This window comes from Heterocephalus glaber, unplaced genomic scaffold (genome assembly GCF_053883595.1).
Source record: "Heterocephalus glaber isolate CG9 unplaced genomic scaffold, H.glaber_assembly_v1.0 deba00000347, whole genome shotgun sequence".
Taxonomy (NCBI): Eukaryota; Metazoa; Chordata; class Mammalia; order Rodentia; family Bathyergidae; genus Heterocephalus; species Heterocephalus glaber.
Window position 1 is genome coordinate 56,646,224 of NW_028258143.1, and position 25,400 is coordinate 56,671,623.

Genomic DNA, 25,400 nt, shown 5'->3' on the forward strand with positions numbered 1-25,400 from the left:
TTATTTCTGATCTCATTTTCTCTATATCCTTATGCATCTGACATTTTACTTCTGCTGCTATCATTTCAGAAAATTCAGGTAGGTGGCTTCAGATTTCCTCTGTCTTGTTCCCTGGACTTATTATAGGTGGACTGGAGATCTGGGGTTATGATTTGTTTCTGTGTCTTGTCATTTTCTATTTTTTGAATTTTAATTTGTTTTCTGTTTCAATGCTTATAGATTTCCTATGGTAGACAGCTTTAGCACTAGTATCAAGGCTTCCCTAGGAAATGTCTATTCCTCAGAGATGTCTTCTAGGTGTAGCTGGCTCTTGGTCTTTGTGTCTGTCCCAAGATTCTACCTTACCTATTTATTAGAGATGAGAAGTTGCTCTTTGGCTCAGCATCCAGTCCTTTGGTACTAGACTACGGTAATGGTTATGACCCCAGACAATCACTGTGTTGTCATATAAGGGAGAATAACTGATTTCAACAGGTATGACATCCTGGTTAAAGTAGTGCAATTAGCAATAACATTACCATCAAGCAAAGCCTAGAAACTGACAAACTGTGGTATCTATTATTTTGGTACCTTTAACTGTAGGAACAAGCTCTATAGTTATATACAAAATCCAACATAAACCAGGAACTTGTATGCATTGTTTCCCCTTAGTAGAGTAATTTTACCCTGTGTGTGTGGGGCGGGGGGATGTAAGAGATACAGAGGAAAAAACAGATAAATGAAGAGGACTATAGTAGAAGCAAGGTTGAACAACAAAGGATGATCACTCAAGCTTTGGGAAACAGGAAAAGAGGACAGGAGAGAAAGAATGAAGGAGAAGGCAAAAGACTATTGAAGCAAAGCAGAAAGACTAGAGACAGTGTTCACTCACATGAAAGTATCAAAAAAATCAAGAAAGAGAAAGCAAATAGAGAAGCAAGACGAACAAAATGAAAAAGCAATAAAAGTAAAAATCTAAACAACCAATCAACAAACAAAAACCCCCACCAAACCACATACATAAATGAAAATGAAACAAACAAGCAGAGAAAGAAAGAAAAAACAAAATTCCCTCCTGCCCATAGTTCTGTGATAGTGTTCTAGTTAGAGCCCAAATCTGTTCCACCAAGTCTGCAACAGGATTAGTGCTGGGTATGGGCCTGGTTTTGGCCTCTGGATGTGGGGCTAGGGGCAGTCTTCTGTCAGTAGCTTTCTGGATGTCCCATGTCCCATGGGTGCACCCATGTCTCCTTTCCCTGTTTGTCTCTGAGTGGCTCTCCCAGTTGCTGTGGTGCCTTCAGCCCGAGGCTGCTCCCCGTCCTGTGTACAGTTGGCCTCTCCTGGACCTTGCACAGTCTCCTCTCTTCCACTTTGTTGGCTTTTTTCGTGTTGCTTACTGCAGTGCTCTCTTTTCACTTGTTGCCCCGAGAGTGACCCAAGGCTACTTGACTCCTGCTTCCATGGTCCACATCCTTCTCTTGGGCTGGTGGTCACAGAGTAGGAGTGGTATACTCTGCCACTTACTATTCACTGTAGTCCCTAACCTTGTTGTAGCTAGAGGTTCCTGTTAGCTGCTATGGCACATGACCCAAACAACAAAACAAAACAAAACAAACAAAAACTGGTAGGTCAGTGAGGGAGTAGCTTCCTGGTCACTCGCCCCTGTGTGCGGGTGGAATTTGTTGCCAGGGTGCAGAGTCTTATTTGCAGGAAGACAAAAGGGGTGAGGGGCCTTATATCCCAGATCTATCCTGTGTGGGTTAAGTTTTCCAGACTTCTGCAGTTTTTTGGAAACATCCCAGAATGGCTAGTTCCATTCCCTGCACTGCGTGGGGGGTGGCAGCACCACTAACAGACTTGGCCCCATGGGCTGCTATGTTGTTTTATGAAGTCCTGCTCCTGTGTCTTGTTTGATCCACAAGTCTCTCATTTCAGGTTGATTTTTGGCACCAAGATGCATGTCCCTCCCTTTCTTCCAATTACCTCTATTTCCAAGTTCTTACTTGGCCATTTTGCCGTTATTTTCAGAAAGCACATATTTTTTAGTTTGCCATGGTGAATCCTAGATTTTATACAACTGGTAACTGTGAAAAAGAAATTATTGTGTTTTGGTATGTGTATTAATAGGAGCTATGTATTAATTTAAGCTAGGTTGAAGCAGAAAGGGGGAATTAATTAATTGTGCTGGGAATTGAACCTAGAGCTTTGTACATGCTAAGCACATACTCTACCACAGAGCTACACTCCTATCCTTAGGAGAATTTGTTTTAAGAGTACAGAGGCACCAAGGAACCCAAGAATGCCGCTTGTCTGTCTCAACCAGAGCTCAGAACCAGAAAGCCATTAGGTTTTTTGGTAGCATTTCTTCTTGTTATCATTTCTGCTACATGGTTATCTAAATAGAATAGCTTTATTTTGCCCCTCTGTCTAAATGGTAACACATGGCCCTCCACTCCGGGCCATTCATGCAACAGCAGAAAGTAATTGACTTTCCTTGTTCTCAATACATGGGTTGCCAAATCAGCTAGGTTCTATTAGCTGTGATTCTCAAGACACTTTTCCTCCATTGCCACACACCTAAATGAAATTTTAATTATCTCACATCTACCTTAGTCTTCCTTTCTTTTCTGTTCGCTTTTTCAAAGTATTTTCTATTCCATTATCAGACCAGTGTTTGTTCAAGGTAAGTGTAAGTACTCGGTACCTGCGGGTGCTATGCTGCATTCTAACATAGCAAAAGTGACTGACAGTCCATGTAGCTATATAGACAGATATGTAGAAGATATGATACAGTAAATACTATGATCAATGTGTACAGAAGGAGGAGTCATAAATTCTTGGAAAATAAGGAAATCTTTGTAGAAGTGACTTGGACTGGTTCTTCAAGGCTAAATGTGAGTTCGGGGGGGGCGGTGTTTCAGACAAATGGAAAGACAGGAAGACATAAAAAGTTAGGGTGTGTATAAGGAATTGTGATAACTTTTCATGTGGCTGGGAATAACTCTTAAGGAAAGTGAAAAAGTAGATTGGTGCTGTGTGAAAGAATTGGGATTTCATCCATGCTAGCGAGTGGACACTGTTAGGTTTTTATTTTTGTTGGCAACATGGAACCTGGAAAATACTGTTTTGATCCTGTTGTCCCATACTGTTTTCCTGTGCTTTCTTGCATATGCTTTATGCTTCATTTAATTTTGGGCTGTTTATTAAGTGGAAAAATGTCCTGTGCTTTTCTGCTTCTACTAGATTTTGAGTTTCTACCATATCACAAACAATTGTAAGTTTAAATGCCACAATGAAGCCTCCTCTCAGCTAGAGATGAACATTACTTTGCCTGAACTCTTATAATGCTTTATACTCTTTGTATAACAGTTAGTGATTATTGTGAAATCATAGCGTGGTAGTTAAGAGTGTTTGAGTCAGCAACCATCCTAGCCATGTTATCCCTTATTTGTTTGACCAAGGACAGATTACTGAGTGTTTTTAGACCTGTTTTCTTGTGTTTTAAATGTGTATAATGACAGCTATATCGCAGGATTATTGTGTGAAGGAAATGGAATAATGATTATAAAACCCTTATAGCTTTGCAATATTGTACCATTGCAGTTGAACTATTGCAGTGAACTGTTTAGAAAGGAGTAGTAGGAATCCAATGCTGAAATAGTTTCTAAATGTAAGGACTACATGTAGGGATGTACTCAGTGGCAGCAATAACATCTTAATAGTGAAAACAAATTGCTAGTAAATATTACTTCCTTCCTTTGGGAGGAGAGGATGAATCCAAGAATGAAGAGCATCAACAGTTTCTCTGCATTGTAGGCTAAGGGTATCACTCACACATGATGGGATGGTCACTGTTGTGTTAGTTCTCATTTGAAATTCGCCTTAGTGACTCTTAGGAGTCTTAGCTCACTGTTGCACTATATTAAATATATTAATATGGCTTTGGTGACCACACATATTTGAATTTGAATAAAAATATTCTTATGTTATAGGCAAATTAATTGATAATTGTTTTAGCTTTATGCTTTACAAGACTAACATATAAACTTGGAAAAGTCCTGTAACAGATGAAACTTTCTAAAAATTACATAAAAATATCATCTCTAGATCGCCCTCATTCCCCCTTCCAGAACAGTGTTTGTAAAATTTGAGTATAGATCTGTACTACCTCCACATCTCCATTTTTTGTTATCTCCTTTCTCCTGCATGTACAGTGCCCCCACTTTGCCCTGTTGCCCATTGTTTTTTTCCTTTCAAACTCTAGACAGCCATCCTCTTCTATAGTGTTGTAAGTTTAAAATTTCTCCTTTTTGTTTCTTTCAATTCCAGCATCTCGATTTTGGGAAGCTTTTGATGAGAGTAACTGGATTTTAAACCACTTGTGAGTCTTAAGGCTTGATACCCCTTTGTGGCTATAGGATGGATGAGTCTTTTGTTCTTCCCTTTTCCTCATGCCTTAAGGTGGTGCTTACATATTGTATTCGTAGATGGCCCTCATCAGAATTTCCAGGGAGTACTTATTCATAATATGGATTCTGAGACTCCCACTGCTAAAGATTCTAATGATAAACTAGGTCTAGGATGGTATTCAGGATTCTGCTTTTTAAAATTTTTTTAAATTAATTAATTAATCGTTTTTTGTTCCCGGGGATCAAATTCAGGACCTTGTGCTTACGAGGCAGAATTTAACCACTGAGCTAAATCCCCAGGCCCAAGATTCTGCTTTTAAAGTAAGTATCCAAGAAGTTTGAGACCTCTGTGGTGATTCGTCCCAATTTTCATAGTTGTTCTCTCCAAACTTTGTGGGGTAACAATCCCAACTCCCTGTCACTTAAAGTAGAAGGGCTACTGCTAATAATAATAATAATTATTATTTTTAAAGTAAAAAAGGATACTTTCTGCAGTAACAATACTGTGTGTATCAAGTAGGTATGAATTTCAGTCATGGTCTTTTTGGGATCACGCTGGTATTGGTCTAATCCTAAAGGACAGATAGGAAAGGGAACTCAGATTTGGTTTCTATAGTAAAATGACATACAGATTTTCGGTAACACTCATTTTCTTTGGGTTCAGTTTTATAGTTTCCACAAGCCTGTACCAGAAATGGCCCTTGGCCACTTACAGAGTGGTCAGTTCAATAAATTTGTGATTCGGTTCTTTTTTTAATTACTAGCAAGTAGGGTGGGAGTAATGAAAGTGAACTGTCATTTTCTACTTGTTAGAGAAAGTCTGAGATAGTGGCCAAAAATCATCTTGTTAATTAGGTCACAAGTAGACCGTGAAGGGAATAAAATCATGATATTTAAAGTGCTGTCCAGGGAACACAAGTGGTAAAGGGAAGGTAAAGAGTTATCTTTTGCTGAACCTGCTCTCTCTCTTATGCTGATTTGGTTTGTGTTCCTTGTTATGCAGAGGAACACATGAGGGTAGAGAATAGGAGAGTAGTACCTTTCCCAGCCTTTTCAGTGGTGAGTGCCTGAGTGTGTGTGCGCACACACATACCGGTCGCAGCCCAAAATATTTGTAACATGTTATTCCAGGTGTGCATGACTGATAGTCTGTATTTCCAAAGACATTTTTCAAGCAGTAAGAAATTCCAATTGGTAGAATTTGGAGTAGTGTGTAAGAGAAGTTTGGGGATAAAGGAAGGTGAACCAAGAGCCTCAAGTGAGTAGTGACTGCCAGATTATTCTGCCGTTGTGTAAGGCTGGCCTTGTTTTGCCTGTCTTCCATTCTTTGACCCTCTTCCTATCCCTCTGTCTACAAGGTTGTTCCCCCCAGGCCTGTATACTCTTTTTATTCATTTAGCCATAACAAATATAATAGGAGTTGGACCTTTGAGACACAATTTTTGACCCTTGAATTCAATTTTGAAAGTTTTTTTAAAGCCCAAGTTTCTTGCAGATTATAAAAATTTAACTGTAGGAAGCTCAGTGTATATTTGATTTGTTGAATGTTTGAAGCTGACTCAGTTATAATGGATTTCTGTCATTAAAAAAAAAAACTTGTAGCAGTTGCTAAGAAGCCCAACAATGGGTTTTATAGCAAACTCTTATTGAATTCTTGCATATAGATGAAAGAAAGAATTGTTTTCGCACAACACAGAAACTGCCAAGGTTGGAGGGCTGAGCAGCACATTTGTGTCAGGTTCAAAGAGTAGTTAATTATATTTTTTAGTTCATGGCTTTGTTTTTGTGGGGTGTCTTATTTTCCTCAGTCTCTGATTCCTAATCTCACCTGCCCCTCCCACAAGCATCTATGAGTGTTTTTGTATATGTGTTTCATAAAATATGTAGTATTATTTAGTGTATATTTTTAATTTGCTTGTTTCTCTTTTTCTTTGTATTCACTGTTATTCCAAAAGTCTCTGTATATATATCTATCTACCTCGGTGGTTCTGATTGCTACATAATATTTTACAGAATGCATTTTTTACTTTATGTATTCATTCCTTTAGTGATGCTTCCAGCTACTCTTAAAAAAAGTGCTAGGGCCTATATCATATATGTTCCCTTATGGAGCAGTGTGTGAAATTTTCTGTAGTTTATATCTAGGAATTATATTGGTGGGCCATAGAATTGGAATTACCTATGAAAGCTTACTTAGTACATGATTTCTCTATGCATGTGAGTTCCTCTTTTCATGTTCTTAGTAACACCTTTCTATATTCTTAAATCTCTTATTTAGGCCACTTTATACTGTCACAGTGGCAAAAATTAGAAAATTAATAATTTTTTTCTTTTTTAAAGGTTTTTTTGAGACAAGATCTCACTGGCCTTGAACTTACGTATAGCTCAGGCTGGAAAATTAATAATTTGCTGTATCAAAGATTAAATTTTTATTGTAACTACAGCTGAAACACAGTGCAAGTATTGAGAGAAATTTGAAATAGCGGTCAAAGTGTGACATTAGGTTCTGGGGATTTAGCTCAGTGGTTCTCCCGGCTGCCTCATAAGTACAAAGTCCTGAGTTCGATCCCCCAGTACCAAAAAAAACAAAAAACAAAGTGTGACATTATACTGTGCAAGTTTTGGAAGGAGAAGGCTCATTGTCCAGAGGGTTGGAATCCCATCTAGAAACTTGACCTTGTCAGAGTTCTTCTAGTCAATTATTCTAGTTATTTTCCCCTTTCTTGGACAAAATATCTGATTCCCATAAGTTAAAGAGGAAAGGTTCATTGTAAATCACAGTTTGTAGAGGTTTCAGTCCATAGGTCTGCTGGTTCCAAGGTAGGGCAGTGTTGCAGAGGGGCATGGCAGAGGGAAACAGTTCATGGCAGGGTAGGCTTCAGAAAGCAGCCAATGCAAACCTTCTTTTCCCTTTATCCCATCTAGGCTACAAGCCTATTGCTGGTGCCACTCACACCCAGAGTGAGGCTTCCCGTTATCCACGCCAAAACCATGCTAAACCAGTGGACAAATTTAGTTGTCACACACCCTTAATCCCATATCCATACACTCTAGATCTAGCCACCTCCCAAAAGTCCACCTACGAGTGCATGAGGCTTTTGAGGGAACATCTAGATACAAGCCATAACACAAATCATATTTAGGTAGTTGGATTTGTGCTATCTACTCTCACCAGTGACCAAAGTTAACTAGCAAGCCAGTAGACTATTCATGATGAAAGATAAAATTGTTTTACCTCATGGTCATTTTAGTTCGCCTGTTTTTCTTTGTAGAAAATAAAAGTATAATCAGATGAAAGTAGCTTGGTAAGTTTTATATTAGGCAAAAGGAAATATTGCAGGTTTTAGGTATTGATGGTTGTTACACTAGCAAAGCCTGACAGCATTCATTAATTTTCTAAGTCAGATGTAGCAATCTTGGAGCCATAAGATATGTAGCAGCATTAATTTTTAAAAATATTTTTTGGTGAGGATTTTTTTCCCTAAAAGAATACATAAATGATTGCCCTTGTAACAAGCTCTTTAAATTAGTTTACCTATTTGGAAAGGAATTATTTGCACCCTCAGATTGAGATAGTGCTATACCTTGTAAATTTAAGTTTTACTGGTTGAGTTAAAAAAATTTGTAGTACCTGTAGGCTAGACATATGATCTTTAGTATTTTTAAAAGCATTTACGTTTTAAATTGAGTTTAGAATAAAAAAGGGGTCACAGATTTAGCTCGGTGCTGTGCCTGCCTCACAAGCGCAAGGTCCTGAGTTCGATCTCTGGTACCAAAAAAAATAATTTTAGAATTAAAAAATTGCAAAGCCCTCCTCTTCCAATCAGGCTTTTATATAATAAGGCTATATCAGGCTTTTATGTAATATCAGGCTTTTATATAATATCAGGCTTTTATATAATAACTCAGCTTAAAATATTTTTTAAAATAAAGAATTTAGTAAGAACAGTATTGTATTTGTACGTTGTTTTGGTAGTACGACTTTTCAAGAATATATGTTTTATTAATCAAGTCTTGATATCTGTCATTTTTTATTTCTTCACTTTCATATTTTCTTTTAGGTTATCCTGGTTTTGAAGTAAAAAAGTGTATGACTGATTTTAATTGGCATGAAAATTCTTTTAAGAATTTTTTAAACTTCTGTATATTGAACTACCTATAGGATTAATTTGGATTTAATTGATACTGAGGTTGGTTAGCTAGAAAACCACCATAGAGGTTTAAGTTTCATATGTTTGTTTTTACTTTTCAAAATCTCTGAGATCATATCATCTTGTAAAAATGTTTTTAAACCGGGAAAGATAGGCAAAAATTTAGTTGTCATCTGAACTAAGTTGCAGTTTCTTTAAAATAGAATTGTGATTATTGAAAATTTATTTTTTAAAAGTTATTAGCTAGTTGAACTTTTAAAAAATTGTTAACAGAATGAAAGTAGGCTGAATCATTTTTATTTTTCCTTTTTATAATGTGACAAATTTCCAAAATGATTGGAAGTAGTGATGGTAAAAACTGCATTTATACCCAGATGCTTGCTAGTAGAGGAGTAGGCTGATAATTAATCTATATGTAAATAGACTTAAAAGTGAAGTCTCCTGTTGTAAGACTAAAACAAGAAATCTTAATGGTCTTAGTAATAATAAGGCTAAATCTAAATATTTGACTTAAAGACTATGCAAATAGCTCTGGGAAATACAAAAAAACTAAATATGCACACCACGTATATCATAGGAGAATACTGCCACCTTGTGTATATGAGATGCTATTTTATAAGTCTCCATTTTGTTACACCAGCTAATACAGTGCTTTAGCACCATTTCGTACCATGATCAGATGTGTAAATGTATGTCTTTATGCATAAAGACAAGTCAACTTTTTTTTGTTTTGCAGTAGGAAGGGCCTTGTATTTTGAAGATATTAAATTTGGTGTAGTTAACTCCAAGAATTAGAATGGCTGAGAGATCATACTTGTTAGTTGACTGCTGGGAATTGGATCCTTTTATTTGAATCTTATCTATAGTTGGAGATTCTTTTCTCATTCTTCATTTCAGTGCTTGCAGTGCTTTCGGATTATTCTGAATGGCAGAATTCATTACACTATAGGGAGGTATAGGGCATCTGGCTTATTGACACAGCCATATTCCTTCTTTTATTTATTTATTTTTTTGGTACCAGGGATCGAACTCGGGACCTTGCGCTTGTGATTCAGGCACCGGAACCACTGAGCTAAATCCCCGGCTCCTTCATTTTTAAATGTTTTTCTTCAGGTCAAGTGCAGGATGACCACAATAATACCATTAATGGTGTTTTGGAAAATATTGATGTGGTGAAAAAAAGTCTCAAAATTATTTTGGTTACCTGAGGGGATGACTTAGTAGGGGTTTCAGATATTACTTCTTAGGAAATGAAGATTCAGCCTTGTATGCTCATAGCTACTTTAGTCATGTGACCAGGATTCTTCCCAGAGTGGTTTCTTTTTTTAATAAAGCAGCAGTTGAACTGGGTGATAAGGATCTTTTCACCTTTTGAATTCTATAATGTATAAAGCATTACTTCACTTTAAAAAATGTTAACACGAGGGGCTGGGGATGAAGTTCAGTAGTAGAGTGCTTGCTAGTGTATGTGAGACCCTGGATTTGATTCCCAACACCACCACCAAAAAAAGATGTTAATGTAATGACTTGCAGTGTACTCATTATACTATTCTATATAGGAAGTTATTTTAAAATTTAGTGTAATGGTTGTGATTAACTATGATAGCATAAGTAATTTGAAAGGATACATGTGTATAAAAGTTTAAAACCAGAAGCCTAGGAAATTTACCCACTTTCATCTAATAATACCTGAGGTACTTGAAGGCACCAGAAAATTGGTTTGGGGGTAATTTACATTTTAATTATATACCTTTAATTATATATATTTTAATTATATACTGTGTTGGGCCCAAATACATTTCAAATACCTTTCATCCTCTAGGATGAGTCTAAAAGTTGGTATAGATATGTTAGGGCCTGTACATGAGTGTGTTAGCTTTCTGTTACTCTAATAAATACCCGAGAGGTAAATCAACTCAATAAGGGGAAAGGTTTATTTTAATCCACAGTTTTGGAAGTTTCAGTGCATGATTGATTGGCCCTGTTGCTTTGGGTCTGTGGTGAGTCTGTATATCATGGCAGAAAGTGTATGGTGGCCTGAACTTTTACCTCATGGCTGGGACAAAGAGAGAAAGGAAGAGACCAGAGTCCCACAGTTCCCATTCCAGGGCATACCCTGGGTGACCTGAGACCTCCCCCTAGGCTCTGTCTCATAAAGGAGCCACAGCCTCCTGATAACAACACAGCTTGGGGGCCCAAGCCTTAACATATGGGCCTATGGGGAATTTCCAGGTCCTGAGTGTGGCAATAAAGAAGAATTTTCTCATTCGGGTAAAAAAGAGGAAAAGGTGCATTAGCCTACACTTGAACGGTTTGGAAATTCTTTCTGATACTACTCAATTTGCAAATTTAAGATCGAAGATTCTTCACTGTGAAATCTCTTCATTTCATAGTGTATAGCAGCAGATATTTCGTGCTCATTTGATTCATTTCCTCATGGTGTGCCAAGAGTGAGCCCTTGTGACTAGGTTTAGCTTTTTACTTTGGAGACATCTAGGAATAATTTTTTGAAATTCTAGGAATAATTTTAAGGCAAACATTCTTCATTGTTAAGCTATTTGCACATGCCAAATTTAATATCTAATGAAATGATTTCCCAGTGCTTGATTGTTGTAATACAAATGCAAAATGGCTACTTTGGTAATTTTGCATTTATTTTGTTGTTGTTGTTATTGTTGTTGTTGTTGTTTTTGGTGCCGGGGATTGAACTCTGGTCTTTGCACTTGAGAGGCAGGTGGCTGAACCACTGAGTTAAATCCCCAGCCCTTTTGCATTTATTTTGTATAATGCCAAACTACTATTTTGTAAAATAAAAAAAATCCCCTCATGATGCATGTTTAAACTCACTAATTAATAAATGCATTCATATGTAAAAATACTTGCACATATTAGAAAACGTTAAGATGTTAATTTATTAAAATGTACGTTATCCTAATGTAAATCATTATGGAAATGTAATAAATTAAATTACATTTCATAAATGTGGAGAGCATTTAGTCATGAAAGAACTCGAAATAAAAGATAACCTAATCTGCTTTTAGAACTGTAATTTTTTTTTATTGGTGTGGTAGCACACTCTGGAAGGTTGAGGCACGAAGATCACACACGTTTTAGCAATTTAAAAATAGGGCTGCGGATTTAGCTCAGTGGTTCTGGCGCCTGCCTTGCAAGCTCAAGTTCCCAAGTTTGATTCCCGGTACCAAAAAAAAAGTTTTAGTAATTTAACAAGACCCTGTCTCAAAAAATGAAACCAAAAAGGGCTAGGAATATAGCTCAGTGTTAAGGCCCTGAGTTCAACTTCCAGTAACACACACACACTGTCTATCTATGAAGATAAATATGTCAGTGGTGACATTAGTCATAAGATTTTTCTGTAGAGATTTTCCCCAAAGTTTTCTTCCAAAACCTCCTTCTGCTGTGAGGTAGGAACGTTTTGAGATTAGAAGAAAATACTGGGCATTAGTTCATAACTAACTCATCTACAGTCTAGTCTCTGGATTGATTTTCTTGAAATATTTTGAACAGTTTGATTTTATATGAGGACTGTATTTATTTATTTATTTATTTTTTTCCCCATAACTTTATTGGTACATTTTAGGTATAAAATACAGTTACATTCATCATTGGGATCTTGTACCATTACATGAGTCTCTTGGTTCTTATTTTTTTTCCCCTTCCCTTGCCCTCCCTTCACCCCCTCCCCCCTCCCCTATTTGCAAAGCCCTTGTTTCCACTTGTTTTCCTCTTCTCATATTTTTTCCTCTCCCTTTTTTCCCTTCCCCAACCCCTCCCAATTCCCCTGCTCTTTTAGACCTTTTCTTCCTGTTACACAATATCAGTTATACATTTTTAAAATTACAGTATTAAGATTTAGGAGACATTACCACAGATTTTACAGAATTTAAAAGGATATAGAAAGCATATTACAAAAATCTTTTTTGAAATAAATGGGACAACTTCTAAGAAGTAACTTAGAAGACAAATTAATAAAACTAACTCTGGAGGAAATACAAAATTTGAATAGCACCTATTAAAGAAAGTATATTCCTAGCTTGAAAACCTACCTATATGACAACAACAGGCTCATAAACATTTTAACTGATAAATTAGATCAAACAATTAAAGCAGAAAAAAGAAGGAACACTTCTCCCCTCATTTTAGGAACTCAACATTGTGCTAATCCTAAAATTGGATAAACATAATAGAAGAAAAAAGTATGAACATAGATAGAAATTTATTTAACAAAAAAAACTATTAGAAGTCAGATCTGGCAGGATGTAGAAAGTGGTTTTGTTGTAGGGATGGCAGTGTTGGTTCAGCATTGGAAGATCCACCCCCAAAAGTCATCATTTTAAGAGAGGAAAGGAAAAAGCCATATGATCCTGTCACTAGTTGGAGAAAGAGTATTGGACTAAATTCTACAGCTCTTCATGGTAAAAGCTATCAGGAGACTAGAAGTAGAACAGAACCTTCTCAACAGATTAAAGACATGTACTCCATACTTCCAGCGAGAATGCCTTATATAAATGGAGAAGATACAATGCTTTCTTCTTAAGGTGGGGAACAAGGGCAGATATGCTTACTCTTCATCTGTCCATTAAACTTTAAAACCTAGTCCCCACCAAAATAGTCTGGCAATAAAAGGACACAACTGGGATAGGATTGGCACAGTGGAAGCAAAATCTTTATATGTAGATGAAATGATCATCTACAGAGAAAATACTAAGAAAGCTCTAGGAGCCCCTAGAACTTGTACTTGAATTTATCAGGATTAGAAAACACAAGGTATATATAAAAATTCAGGTCTGTGTATACTTGCTATAAATGAAGATTTGGATATTGAAATTTAAAAGTTATGTAGGAGTACAAAGGACCAAGAAAAGCCAAAAACAAAAAAAAAACAGTGCTGGAAGACGTTTAGTACCTAATTTTAAGACTTCTTCTAAAGCTACAGTAATCAAGGCCGTGTCGGTGTAAGGAAAGCCATATAGATCATTTGAATAAAACAGAGAATCTAGAATAGAACCACACATATATGGTCCACTGAGTTTTGAAAGATTATTTAACATTAGCATTTTATAGAATATAAACTCGATTTAAGAGCCGAGGAAGAGATAGTGTCTTCAGCAAACGGCACTAGAACACCTGGTATCTGTATATAAAAAATTAACGTCAACCCTTTTTTTCCATACATGAAAATAACTTGAAGGGATCTGTGAACCTAAATAAGAAAGCCTAAAAGTATAAAACTTTAAGAAGAAATTATAAGGGAAAATATTTATGAATTCAGGGTAGGCAAGAACTACCTAGGATACAAAAGCATGATGTATAAAAGAAAAAAATTGATAAATGAGATTCCATCAAAATTTAGAACTTTAAATGACATCATTAAAATGAAAAGTAGTCCTTAAACAGACCATATTTCCAATGCATATAACCTATGAGCAGAATATATAAAGAATTCTTAGAGCTCATTAATAGACAACCCAATTAAAAAGTAGACATAAGAAGATGATAAATAGCCAGTATAGCACAAGGAATGGTGTGCAACTCTAGAATCAGAAAAATACTAATCAGTACAATAACAAGATTAAATTGTACACTCATTAGGGAGATGAAGTCAAAAGTTTTAAAAGCCTTGTCATGACTTTTTCTTTTTGTTGTATTCTCCCCCTTTGCATTTAATTTGTCAGGGCCAATGGATTCATTCTGCTGGGTTTCCTGGGGTTGTGATCCTCATTGTCTTTTCCTAGGGTATTGTCTAAAATTTTTTGGAGTGCCGGTCGATTTGGTGTTCATGAAGTTCCTGAGGTGCTCTTTGTCATGAAAGTATCTTATTTGTCCATCAGTTTTGAAAGATAGTTTTGCAGGGTACATCAATCTGGGTTGGAGGCTGTTTTCCTTTAGGGCTTGAAATACATCACTCCAAGCTCTTCTTGCCTTGAGGGTTTGCATTGAGAAGTCTGCTGTGATTCTGATGGGCTTTCCTTTGTATGTGATTTGTTTCTTTTCTCTCACTGCTTGTAGAATTTTGTTCTTCTGCTGAATTTCTGGAATCCTAACTATTATATGCCTATGTGTAGTTTTTTTTGATTAAGGCTAGCTGGAGTCCTATATGCCTCACTTATCTGTATGTCAAGTTCTTTCCCCCTCCTTGGGAAGTTTTCTGCCATCACTTCTGTGAAGAGTTTTTTTATGTCATCTGCATTCTCTCCTGTTTCTTCATTGATTCCAGTCAGTCTTATGTTATTCTTCTTTGCATCGTCTGGCAGCTGGTGGATTGATTTCTCATGTTCCCTTACAATTTTAAAACAAGTTTTCTTTTCCTCCTCACTAATTGCAATCTTATCTTCTATATGTGAAATTCTATCCTCACATTGGTTCATTCTGCAGTGCAGACTTTCGATGGAGTTTTTAATCTCTTGGAAATCTGTTTGTATCTGTTTTATGGATTCCATTTGTTTCCTATGTTGGGATTCCATCATATTCCTCAGATCCTCTATTTTTTTTCTCTGTGTCCTCTCTAGATTTATTAATCATGTCTTGCACCATGAGCAAAATCTTTGTTGTTACCTGAGTAATTATTTCTGATTTCATTTTTCCCAGATCCTCTTTTGTTGCCAGTTGAGAGAGTCCAAGTGGTTGAGTATCAGAATGTTCCATCTCATTTCCCTTTGGGGTTGCTGTAGGTGATCCAGAAGTCTGTTTTTGAGGCTTGTTTGTGTGTCTTCTCATTTCCACTGCTTTGGGGGGGGGGATGGTGCTCCTGGTGCCCACGCAGCTCACCTTCTCTGCCCTAGGATCTTGGGATGGCAGTGGGGGAGCTTCCTTCCAGGTGCTGGGACTGGCTGAGCTTCACTGCCCTAGGAGCCTGGGATGGAGGTGGGGAGCTTTCTTCTGGGTGCTGGAGGACTGTGTTTATTGTATGGGGATATAGCTTTACAGAACATCCTAGTTTCTTTGTCTTAGTTTTATGTATAGATGAGATTTTAGTACAAATTTAATTACCTATATCCGGTTCAGTTTTATGTTAATGTTCCACTTCTTTGAAAAGCCTTTGAACTAGAACAAGAATTACGATTACAATAAATTTGCTTGTCAGTTACTATTTTCTTCTTCCTTGAGAATTATGAAAATTGGAAGAACACTTTCTTTTTTTTTTGGTATGTGGGATAGAAGCCGGCAGAAGAACACTTTCTAATGAGTGAATCTCTGTTTGTTTTGAATTTTCTTTTAAGAGTTGAAGTGTCTAGCCAGGTTTGATGGCAGTACTGCTGCACCTGCTGTTTTTAAGTGTTAATGCATCAAATGACTTTATGGATAGAGAGCAGTTTTCATCGAGTTATTTTCATCACAAACTGCATAGCTGAATTTGCAGTGAGAAAATTTACCACCAGTTTGTTTCAGTAGCCAGAATCACACTAGAGTATGATGGGAAAACCTGTGATAAAGATGGACACCATAGTTCAGTGTGGTTTCTTGCTGTGTTTTTTTTTTTTTTGGTACAGGGGATCGAACTCAGGACATTGCTCTTGCGAGGCAGGTGGCGGCACCACTGAGCTGAATCCCTGGCCCTTGCTTGCTGTGTTTTGCACAGGCCCAGACCTTTCTGTTCTTATATAATGTGCAAAATTGAATGATTTTTAAAAACTTGAATGATTTTAATCAATGACTGAGTCATTGATTTTGATGAAAATGATTTTTAAAACTATGAAGTATTGGTACTTTAGAAATTAAAAATAGCATGTTGTTTTGGAACGCTGAAAATTGGTATAGTCTTTAACTGTTATATAGGTCAAGGTAGAGATTGGTGCTTACATAGAAGTTGAAGAATTTGGGACGTTTATAAACTCATCACTGAGATTTTTAATCTCCTTTACTAAATGTGTCTACTACTAGCGAACCTACCTTGTAAATTGACTGTCATTATAGCAGATGGTTAACAACTTCTTTTTCTTCTAACATGTGCAAAATTTTGTTTCCTGTTCAAGTGAATTCTTAGTTTTAATTGCAAAATTTTAGGGGGACATCCTGAAATTTAAATTTACTAATGTATACAAAATGAAACATTTGAATTCTAAGGATATCATCTTTATTTTTAATACTTTTCTTTCCTTTCCTTTTGAGTGCATTAAATCTGTTGGTTGTAGCCCTCACTGATGCATGTGTAGCTCATCAGAATGATCCTATATTAAGAAATATTAATATGTTAGATATTTTAGTATGTGTTCATTTTATTCAAGTGGTACTGTATTAGTGGGCATAAGGCCTTTTAAATAATTGGGAAAGTTAATATTCAATAATGTACTATTTAATTTTGAAATTTTCAGCATAGGTCTTATTTATATATTTTCTTCTCATCAGGCAAGAAGTCATGAAATGGAATGGATGGGGATATAATGATTCCAGGTTCTTCTTAAATAAAAAGGGCCAAGTTGAGTTGACTGGGAAAAGGTAACTCTGGTTTGCTTATTCCTTTTATTCTTTCCTCTTTCTATAGAAAAATTTTTAAACATAAAAATAGGATAATAAGAATAATGCCAATATTTTGACATAATTTCTTCTTTTCTGTAATATTTTAAATTCTGGCATTATCATGATCCCTGTAAATATGTTTCTTAAAAAATAAACCCCCAGTGTAACCAATCATATAACACTATTATCATACTTCCTGAACATTTTATAATATCTAACTATTCAAAGCATATTCACATTTTGCTAATTCTCTCACAAATGCCTTTTATAGGTAGGTAGCTTATTTGATTTTTTTTTAATTTTTAAAAAATTAATTTTATTGGTACATTTAAGGTATACAATATAATGACGTTCATCATTGGAAATCTGCACCTTTACATAATCCATCTTGGTTCTTATTTTTTTCCCCATTCCCCTGCTCTCCCTTCAACCACTCCACCCCTCCCTATCTACAAAGACTTTGCTTCCATTTTTTCTTTTTCTCATATTAATTCCATTCCCTTCTTTCTTTGCCCCTACTCCTCCCACTTCCCCTTCCCCTTTGGACCTTTTCTTCTTATTTCACATTATAGGTACTTTATTTGAATCAGTATAGAAGCAAAGTCTATAGCCCCTTCACTGCTCAATCTCTGTGCATCTGATTTATTGAAAGTAGCTTCATATTTAAGTCTGCTAATTTATGTCTCAGTGTGGGTTAAGTTCTTATGAATATAAATAGTATTTTAAAAATTAGTTTCTGAGATATATTAAGGAAGAAATGATGAAGAAAGATGTCATTTGATAGTTTTCACATTTCTGAAATATTTTTGGTAGTATGTTGATAAAATTATAAAGGCTATGTAACTTTTGAGAGGGCAGTGAGTACAAATATGTGATGCTTGAATATTGGCTTTAAAAATAAAGAATTGAGACTTAAGTGAAAAATTAGATCAGATGAATTATGAGTCTATTTTAGTATTACACTTTGATTTAATACCTTTTGGGCATTAATATGCTTAGGTTGTGTGTTAGTATGTTAAAATGTCAGCAGGGAAATTTTTTTTGAGAAATTTATTTCCTTTTATTTGCAATATAACTCTTTCTTTTTTCTGACTTACATGTATTATTTTTGTACCTGAAGTAAAACATCAGGAGTATAATTAGAAGCTAATTTTAATGAAAGTATGAAGATGTATCTTGACATTTATTTTATTTTTTATTTTTTATTTGGTACTGGGGATCGAACTTAGGACCTTGTGCCTGCGAGGCAGGGGCGGTGCCACTGAGCTAAATCCCTGGCCCAACATTTATTTTTAATAGAAAAGATAGATATCTATGTTCTGTTTTTAATCCTTATAAATACCTGGGCAGCATGCAGATAGAGGCTTATTTGAGAAATTTTGTAGAAGAAAGGGATTTTTGGTTAAACTTAAATTTGCCAGTGGTCTAAATCTTAAGTCTTTTATGTTTTAAATAGAATTATGTCCAAAACATTAGACACTTATCTATGTGAAACATGGCTTTTCACAATCTTTTGGAGAAAAAAAAAATTCTGAACTTATAAAATCAGCTGTCTCTTTTTTTAGAAGTTACCCATTTCTCTTTCTTAGGATCTTGAAGGTATAGTATTTCTACTATTTGAAAGGAAACAGTCACTTGAATTTTATTTATCACAGTATCATTGAAAACATAAGATGCCTGTAGTCCTCTGTGGAATACTCTAGGTAATCTACTGGTTTAGAGTAGAAGTATATTGCAGTGAGTGATTAGCCGCAGATAGCTACACCTTAATGAGTTCCACAGTCTCATAATCTAGTTCTTATTTTAGATGTTCTGGCACTTGATTTATCAGTTTTTCTAGAGGAGATCAGGCTGTTGAGAACTGACACATGGGCTAGCTACACTTTTGAAAACTGTCTCATAGGCCACACTTCTGAGAATGATTTTACAAATTAGAGTCCCAGTATATTCATTTATGATTAGATTGTCCCTATTTCAGGACTGTCCTTATTATAAGAGAACAAAATTTGCATTCACATATTGTTTGGAGAGTATAAATTCAGAGCAGAAGGAATTTGATGGTCCCAATAGAGATTTTTATCCAGGCAGTAGTAGAACTGGAGAATTTATCTATTGATTTTAGACATTAGAAGATCACTGCCTCTGCCACTCTTACCAGAATGGGTTCCTTAGAAGGCTTCATTTCTTTTTTTTTTTTTTTTGGTACTGGGGATTGAACTCGGGTCCTTGCGCTTGCGCAGCAGGCAGCGAAACCACTGAGCTAAATCCCCGGCCCTAGGCTTCATTTCTTTGCAACTTGATTCAAGTCGAATCAGTGAGAAAGAAGAATTTGGGTGCTTCTGCAGAGGTTACTTTTCTGTCACTCACTGGGAGAATATTTTTTTCCTTAGGTCTTTTGCCTAGTTATTATAGCTGCTTTAAAGTCCTTGTGTGCTGTTTGCACTATCTTGGGTCATCTTTGGGTCAGTTGTCATTAATTGCCCTTCTTCTGAATTATGGATCCCATTTTCTTGTTTATTCATGTGTAATAATTTTGGAGTGTCCTGGATGTTGTGATTATTATGTTGCAGAAACTGAACTGTTATATTGTTCTGAAGAAGCTTTTCTTTTTTTAAAATCAAATAATTAACTTGGTTGACCTCAGACTTGATACTCCCTTTGTAGTGATGAGCAGCTGAATTGTTGGTTCAGTTCTTTTAGCTGGGCTGTTTGGAAGTCTCCAATACATACAGTATTTCATACATGTGTAATTCAGAATCAGCCGGATATTTGGACAAAATTGATACCTAGGTCCCTCTCTGACTCTCTGATTTCCTTGTATCCTTTCCAGATGCTGTTGTTGATATCAAACACTCTCCTGGTTTTTCAACCCAGGAAAATTTGATTTTCAGTATTTTTATTACCTTTTTTGGCACCAGCTGGGACTTTCCGTCAGGCTAACAGCTGTTTACAAAACAGAACAAAACTGGAAACTCATATAATGCCTTTTCCTTTTTCCAAAAGTAGGACATCCCATTCCTCCTATTTTTGCCTGCTTTTGGTCTGTCTATGCTGTCTTTAGATAGCTGGGTTTTGTTTGTTGTTTTATTTTTGTACAGAGTTTATAGTTATATTTGAGATGGTTGCTTCAACAGGAGCTTTTTGGCCATAATGGGAAGCAGAAGCTAAATTTCAAATTTAAATGAGAATACTTTGCTCTTTTTTGTTCCTTAGGTACCCTCTTAGTGGTATGGTTTTACCAACTCTTAAAGATTGGATCCAGAATACCTTTGGAGCAAGTCTGGACCATAAAACTACCTCTAAAGTAAGCAAATGAGAATAATTACTAACAAGCTTACCTGTGTTTTTTATCCCAAATTAATTAGGTTTATCTTTGTGATTGGTTGTATTTGCTTTAATACGATTGTCATGGGCTTTTGTTATGAAACTAATAATTTATGTGGGCCTTTTTAGGTTTTCTGGGTGTAGTTTTTTAGTGTTGCAGATCTATATTCTAATTTCAGAATTTTTATGAGATTTGGCATAATTTTTTTATCTTCTTTGATCTTTGGCTATAATAATTTCAGAAGTGGGAATAATAACTGTTCTACCTCTCCCAGGGTAGTAGTAAAGTACAAATTAGTTTATTTGTGAGAGAACTTTGTTGCAAAAAGTTACTATTTAAATGATAACATTTTAAAATAATAGATTGACAGTAATCTAGGTTTAAAATAAAAATATGTTACATTTACTGTATTAGAACACGTAGAATATTTGAAGATTTAAAAATGTAAAAAGTTGATTAAGATATGAATGATAAGACAATTTTAGTTTGGTCATATGGCTGCACTTTTCTGAAAGTGGGATTAAAAAACTAAATTGTATACATATCATACCAGTGAAATATTTAGTTTTTTTTTTTTTTTTTTTTTTGGTACTAGGCATCAAACTCGGATCCTTCCGTTTGCAAGGCAGGCGGCGGAACCACTGAGCTTAATTCCTGGCCCCATAGTATTTTTTTTATATTGTTCTTTTTATTGTTTTGTTATCCATGATGTATTTTACCCATCTCTTAAACGGGATACAAGTTTCATGACTGCAGGGGCTGTGTCTTACATGATAGTCTCCACTGTATCCAGCATGGTATTAAGAGGTACTGGTGGTCAAAGAATACTTGTTAGATTTGCTTTTTTTTTTGGTACCCGTGATCGAACTCGGGTCCTTCCGCTTGCACAGCAGGCATTGAAACCACTGAGCTAAATCCCTGGGCCTAGATTTGCTTTTAAATCTACAATTATTATTATTATTTTTTTGAAACTAAATACATTTTAATAGAAAACAAACTACAAAATAACTTCAGAAAACAGAAATATTTAATCCTTTTAAATCTACAATTATTTTAGTCTATTAATGAAATGAAACTGAATGACTAATTCCTATCCCCTCAGAGTAAATTCTTGTAACTTTTCTTTTCTTTTTTCATCTTGTAAATTCTTTTTCTCTTTCATTTATTTGTTACTACTTTTTTGGGGGAGGGGTACTGGGAATCAAACTTGGGACCTTGCACTTGCAAGGCAGGCAGAGGCACCACTGAGCTAAATTCCCAGCCCTGTGATTACTTGTTTTTGACATTGATACAATTGACATAGTGTATTCACACTTTTTACTACTTTTAGCTTTGGAGTCCTTTTCGGTTTTTTTAATAACTTAAGATATTAATTGATATACTTTGTTGGAGTTCTTTTGGTCATTTCTTTCTACTACAGGATAAATTCTATGAGGTCAAGATTTCTTTTTTTCTTTTTTTAGCTAATTTCTGTATCCCTAGGCCCTCAAACAGTACCTAGTTTATAGAAAGTACTCAATAAATATTTATTATATGAATGATTGCAGTAACAGTGAGAATCTAAGATATTATAGAAATATTATATATTTTTTCTTATATATACTTTTTTTGGTACTGGGGATTGAACTCGGTTCCTTGCGCTTGCGAGGCAGGCTGCAGAACCACTGAGCTACATCTCCGGCTCTTATATATACTTTTGCTTTCTTTTTTACAAATATTGTATCATAGCTTTTTTCCGCCATAGATTTGATATGCTAGAGATGCTGTTAGGTGCCTTTCATACACACACACAGACACACACAATGGCATATATTTATTACCTGCTTTCCTTATAGTAACCCTACATATTTGGTGGTGATAATTGTATTTAACAATGAAGATACCAAGGCTCACAGAAGTTGAATGACATGCCCAGTGTCGCATAGTTTTAATTTTTTTTGGTACCGAGGATTGAACTTGGGACCTTGGCGCTTGTGAGGCAGGTTGTGGAACCACTGAGGTTAAATCCTCGGCCCACATGGTTTTAATTTTGAGATTTAGATTTCCAGATACCTATTAGATGAAATTAAGTGTCAAATTTAAAATGATGTCATGAGTTTTAAAGCCTGTAAAAATGGTTTTATGACTTAGTATAAAACTTTCTATTAATCATTTTAAAATGGTTATTGAAAAATAGGAAATGATAAATTTTGTCTATAAGTAAAAAAGTAGATAATGTAAATCACAGGTAGGTTTTCCCCAGTCTCCTTAATCTGAAATTGAAGATTTGAGACTTTGCTGTTTTACCTATTCTTTTTGTTTGTTTGTTTGTTTATTTGTTTTTTGAGACAGGGTGTTGCTATGTAGTTCAGGCTGGCCTTGAGCTCCTGGAGATCCTCCTGGCTCAGGCTTCTGAGTGCTGGAATTACAGGCTGTGCCACTACACCTGGCTTTAACTGACCTGTTCTTGATTGCAGTTTTGATTGCAAAATAATTAAAATGTGGACCATAGAGACAAAGAGAAAACTTAGGGCCTCTTTAACTTATGTTATAGGATATGATTAACCAGGCGTTTTATAATTTGCAACTGTGAGAAAGTTGATTTCTGTATGTATTACTTGATATTTTCTTGTTCTTGTCTTTGAATATAAGAAAGAAATCTACATTTTATATTAATTTTCCTTAAGATATTCAAAATTTATTTTCTAGAAATAAAAGAAACTACCTTTATTTTTTAGGCATCCTTAAATCCTAGTGATACACCTCCTTCTATTGTAAATGAAGATTTTCTTCATGAACTTAAAGAAACTAATATTTCATACTCACAAGAGGCAGATGATCGAGTATTTAGAGCTCATGGTAAGCTGTTTTATATTACATTATATTTACTTTTAATTAAAAAATTTTCTCTAAGATGTTTTTGCATTTTTCTTTTTCAAACCACAAAACAGGTCATTGTCTTCATGAGATATTTTTGCTCAGGGAAGGAATGTTTCAGAGAATTCCCGATATAGTTTTATGGCCAAGTAAGTTGCTTTTCCTTTTTGTATCATTAAATTAGTATTGTTAAATCTTAGGTAAAGGCAGTATTGGAAATACATATTTTGTAACATATACTGTAAAAATATTGGTAGCTATATTTTTCAGAGTTTATCAAAATTCATGAAGCCATTTCTTTTAAAATTCTTATTAGTGCATATTTATTATACAGAATATAGGTTTCCTTGTGATATTGTCACACATTTATATAATAATCTTCGATCATAGCTTTCCCCAGTGGAGCCCTTTCTTAATCTGATAGTCCTGAACTCTTAGTTTTAAGGATTGACTTTGTTGTTGATGATTAAGTCTTCATTTTGTAAGTAATTGTATTTGGAGGTCAGTAGAAAAATATATTTTTGGTTAATTTTGAAGCTTAATGGAATTATCAAATATATGATATATTCAGATATAGAAAATTAACCTAATTGGGTTTCTATAAACAAATAGTAATTTGTTAATATTAGCTTGGGCTTAAAGGCGTGGTTAAAGGGTAAAACAAGTTGTTGAAAATAAATATATATTTATATACTTAATGCCTTTGGAATGAGTAAGTTTTGAGAAATTTGGATTTGGCTTGAGATAGAACATGGATGAGCTTTCTGTTTTTTTTGTTTTCTTTTTTTGAGACAGAGTCTCACTATGCAGTTTAGGCTGACCTTGAACTTACTACGTAGCTGAGGCTGGCCTCGAACTTGCAGTAATCCTTCTGCCTTAGCCTCCCGAGTGCTGGGATTACAGGAATGCACCACATGCCCAGCCTCTGTTATTTTGGTCTTTCTAGGATTAGGCACTACATATTTTTTTAAAAATTCATCTTTTTTGGCAGGTAATTTAAAACAGGACAAGTATACTATTCCTTACTGTCCATGATTGCATTTTTTAAAAGTTTCATTGGTTTTCTGATTTTTTTTCTCTTCACATCTTCTTCAGAGTACATAGAATATTTAATTTTCAAAAATACTGGGTCATTCATGGACTCTCAGATCTTAGATAAGATCCTTCAACTTTGTAGGGACTACTTGAAGGAAAAAATGTATTTTAATATGGTGATTCAGGAGAGGTAAGATAACAGGAGGTAGATCCAAGAGCATATGCAAGAGATGAAATTGAGTTTGCTTATACTTGGGATATATATTCTCCTGTGCACTTGGATAGTTAGAAAATAAATCTTTTGTCTCTGTTTAGTATGGAAATTTAGTTATTCATAAGATAAAATACCATGAAATAGAAGAAATCCAAGTTTTCCTTTGCATGAAGGCAATATATTGAGGCAATATATTGAGGCAATATATTTTGAGGCAGTGTGGTAATTTAAAGCAGTTCCATTGAGTGGAGGTGGCTGTCCCATCTTACATTTGCATACACACATACCACTCACACCCCTAAGGAAATTCTCTGATTTGAGGTCACCATAAAGCAGGATTTTCACCTTTATGACATTTATCCAGCATAGATATCTGTCTTACTTTTCTTTTCACTGAGACACAATACTTGACACCCACAAGTTAAAGGAAGAAAGGTTTATTTTAGCTCACAGTTTATAGAGGTTTCATCCCATAGTCGACTGGCTCCAAGGCAGGGTGGCATACAAAGAGGCATTGCAGAGGAGAACAGTTCATAGCATAGCAGGTAGGAGGGAGCAGAAAGCACAGCAGCAAGCCTTCCTTTCCTTTTTATCCCATCTAGACTACATGCCTATTGGTTGGGGCCACTCACACCCAAGGTGGGCCTTCCTATTATCTATACCTAGAACCATGCTAAATCAGTCAGTGGCCTAATTTAATCCTTAATCCGTTTTCATACACCTAGATCCAGCCACTCCCGAAAAGCCCTACCTATAGGCACATGAGGCTTTAGGAGGACATCTACATATAATTCATAGCAATATCTTTACCTTTAGTTTGGATAGATGGTTAGTCACTCATATAATGCATGTTTTTCATGGTAGTTATGCTTAGCAAGCTTAAAATCTTCTTTAGCAATAGCATGTTTTAGAAATTACTTCATTTATTTAGTATTTATGCATACTTTTCAGTGGCT

The 25,400-nt window shown here is 35.4% G+C and overlaps 1 protein-coding gene across 1 annotated transcript in view; it reads left to right on the forward strand.

Moving 5' to 3' along the window:
* Nucleotides 1-25,400, forward strand: part of Agps (alkylglycerone phosphate synthase) — a 141,790-nt gene that overhangs the window by 16,148 nt on the left and 100,242 nt on the right. Inside the window, exons 2-5 of the mRNA XM_004857740.4 lie at nt 16,904-16,993; nt 20,228-20,318; nt 23,057-23,177; nt 23,270-23,344. Of these exons, the coding sequence (XP_004857797.4) occupies nt 16,904-16,993; nt 20,228-20,318; nt 23,057-23,177; nt 23,270-23,344 (377 nt within the window). The remainder of the gene's footprint in view (nt 1-16,903; nt 16,994-20,227; nt 20,319-23,056; nt 23,178-23,269; nt 23,345-25,400) is intronic.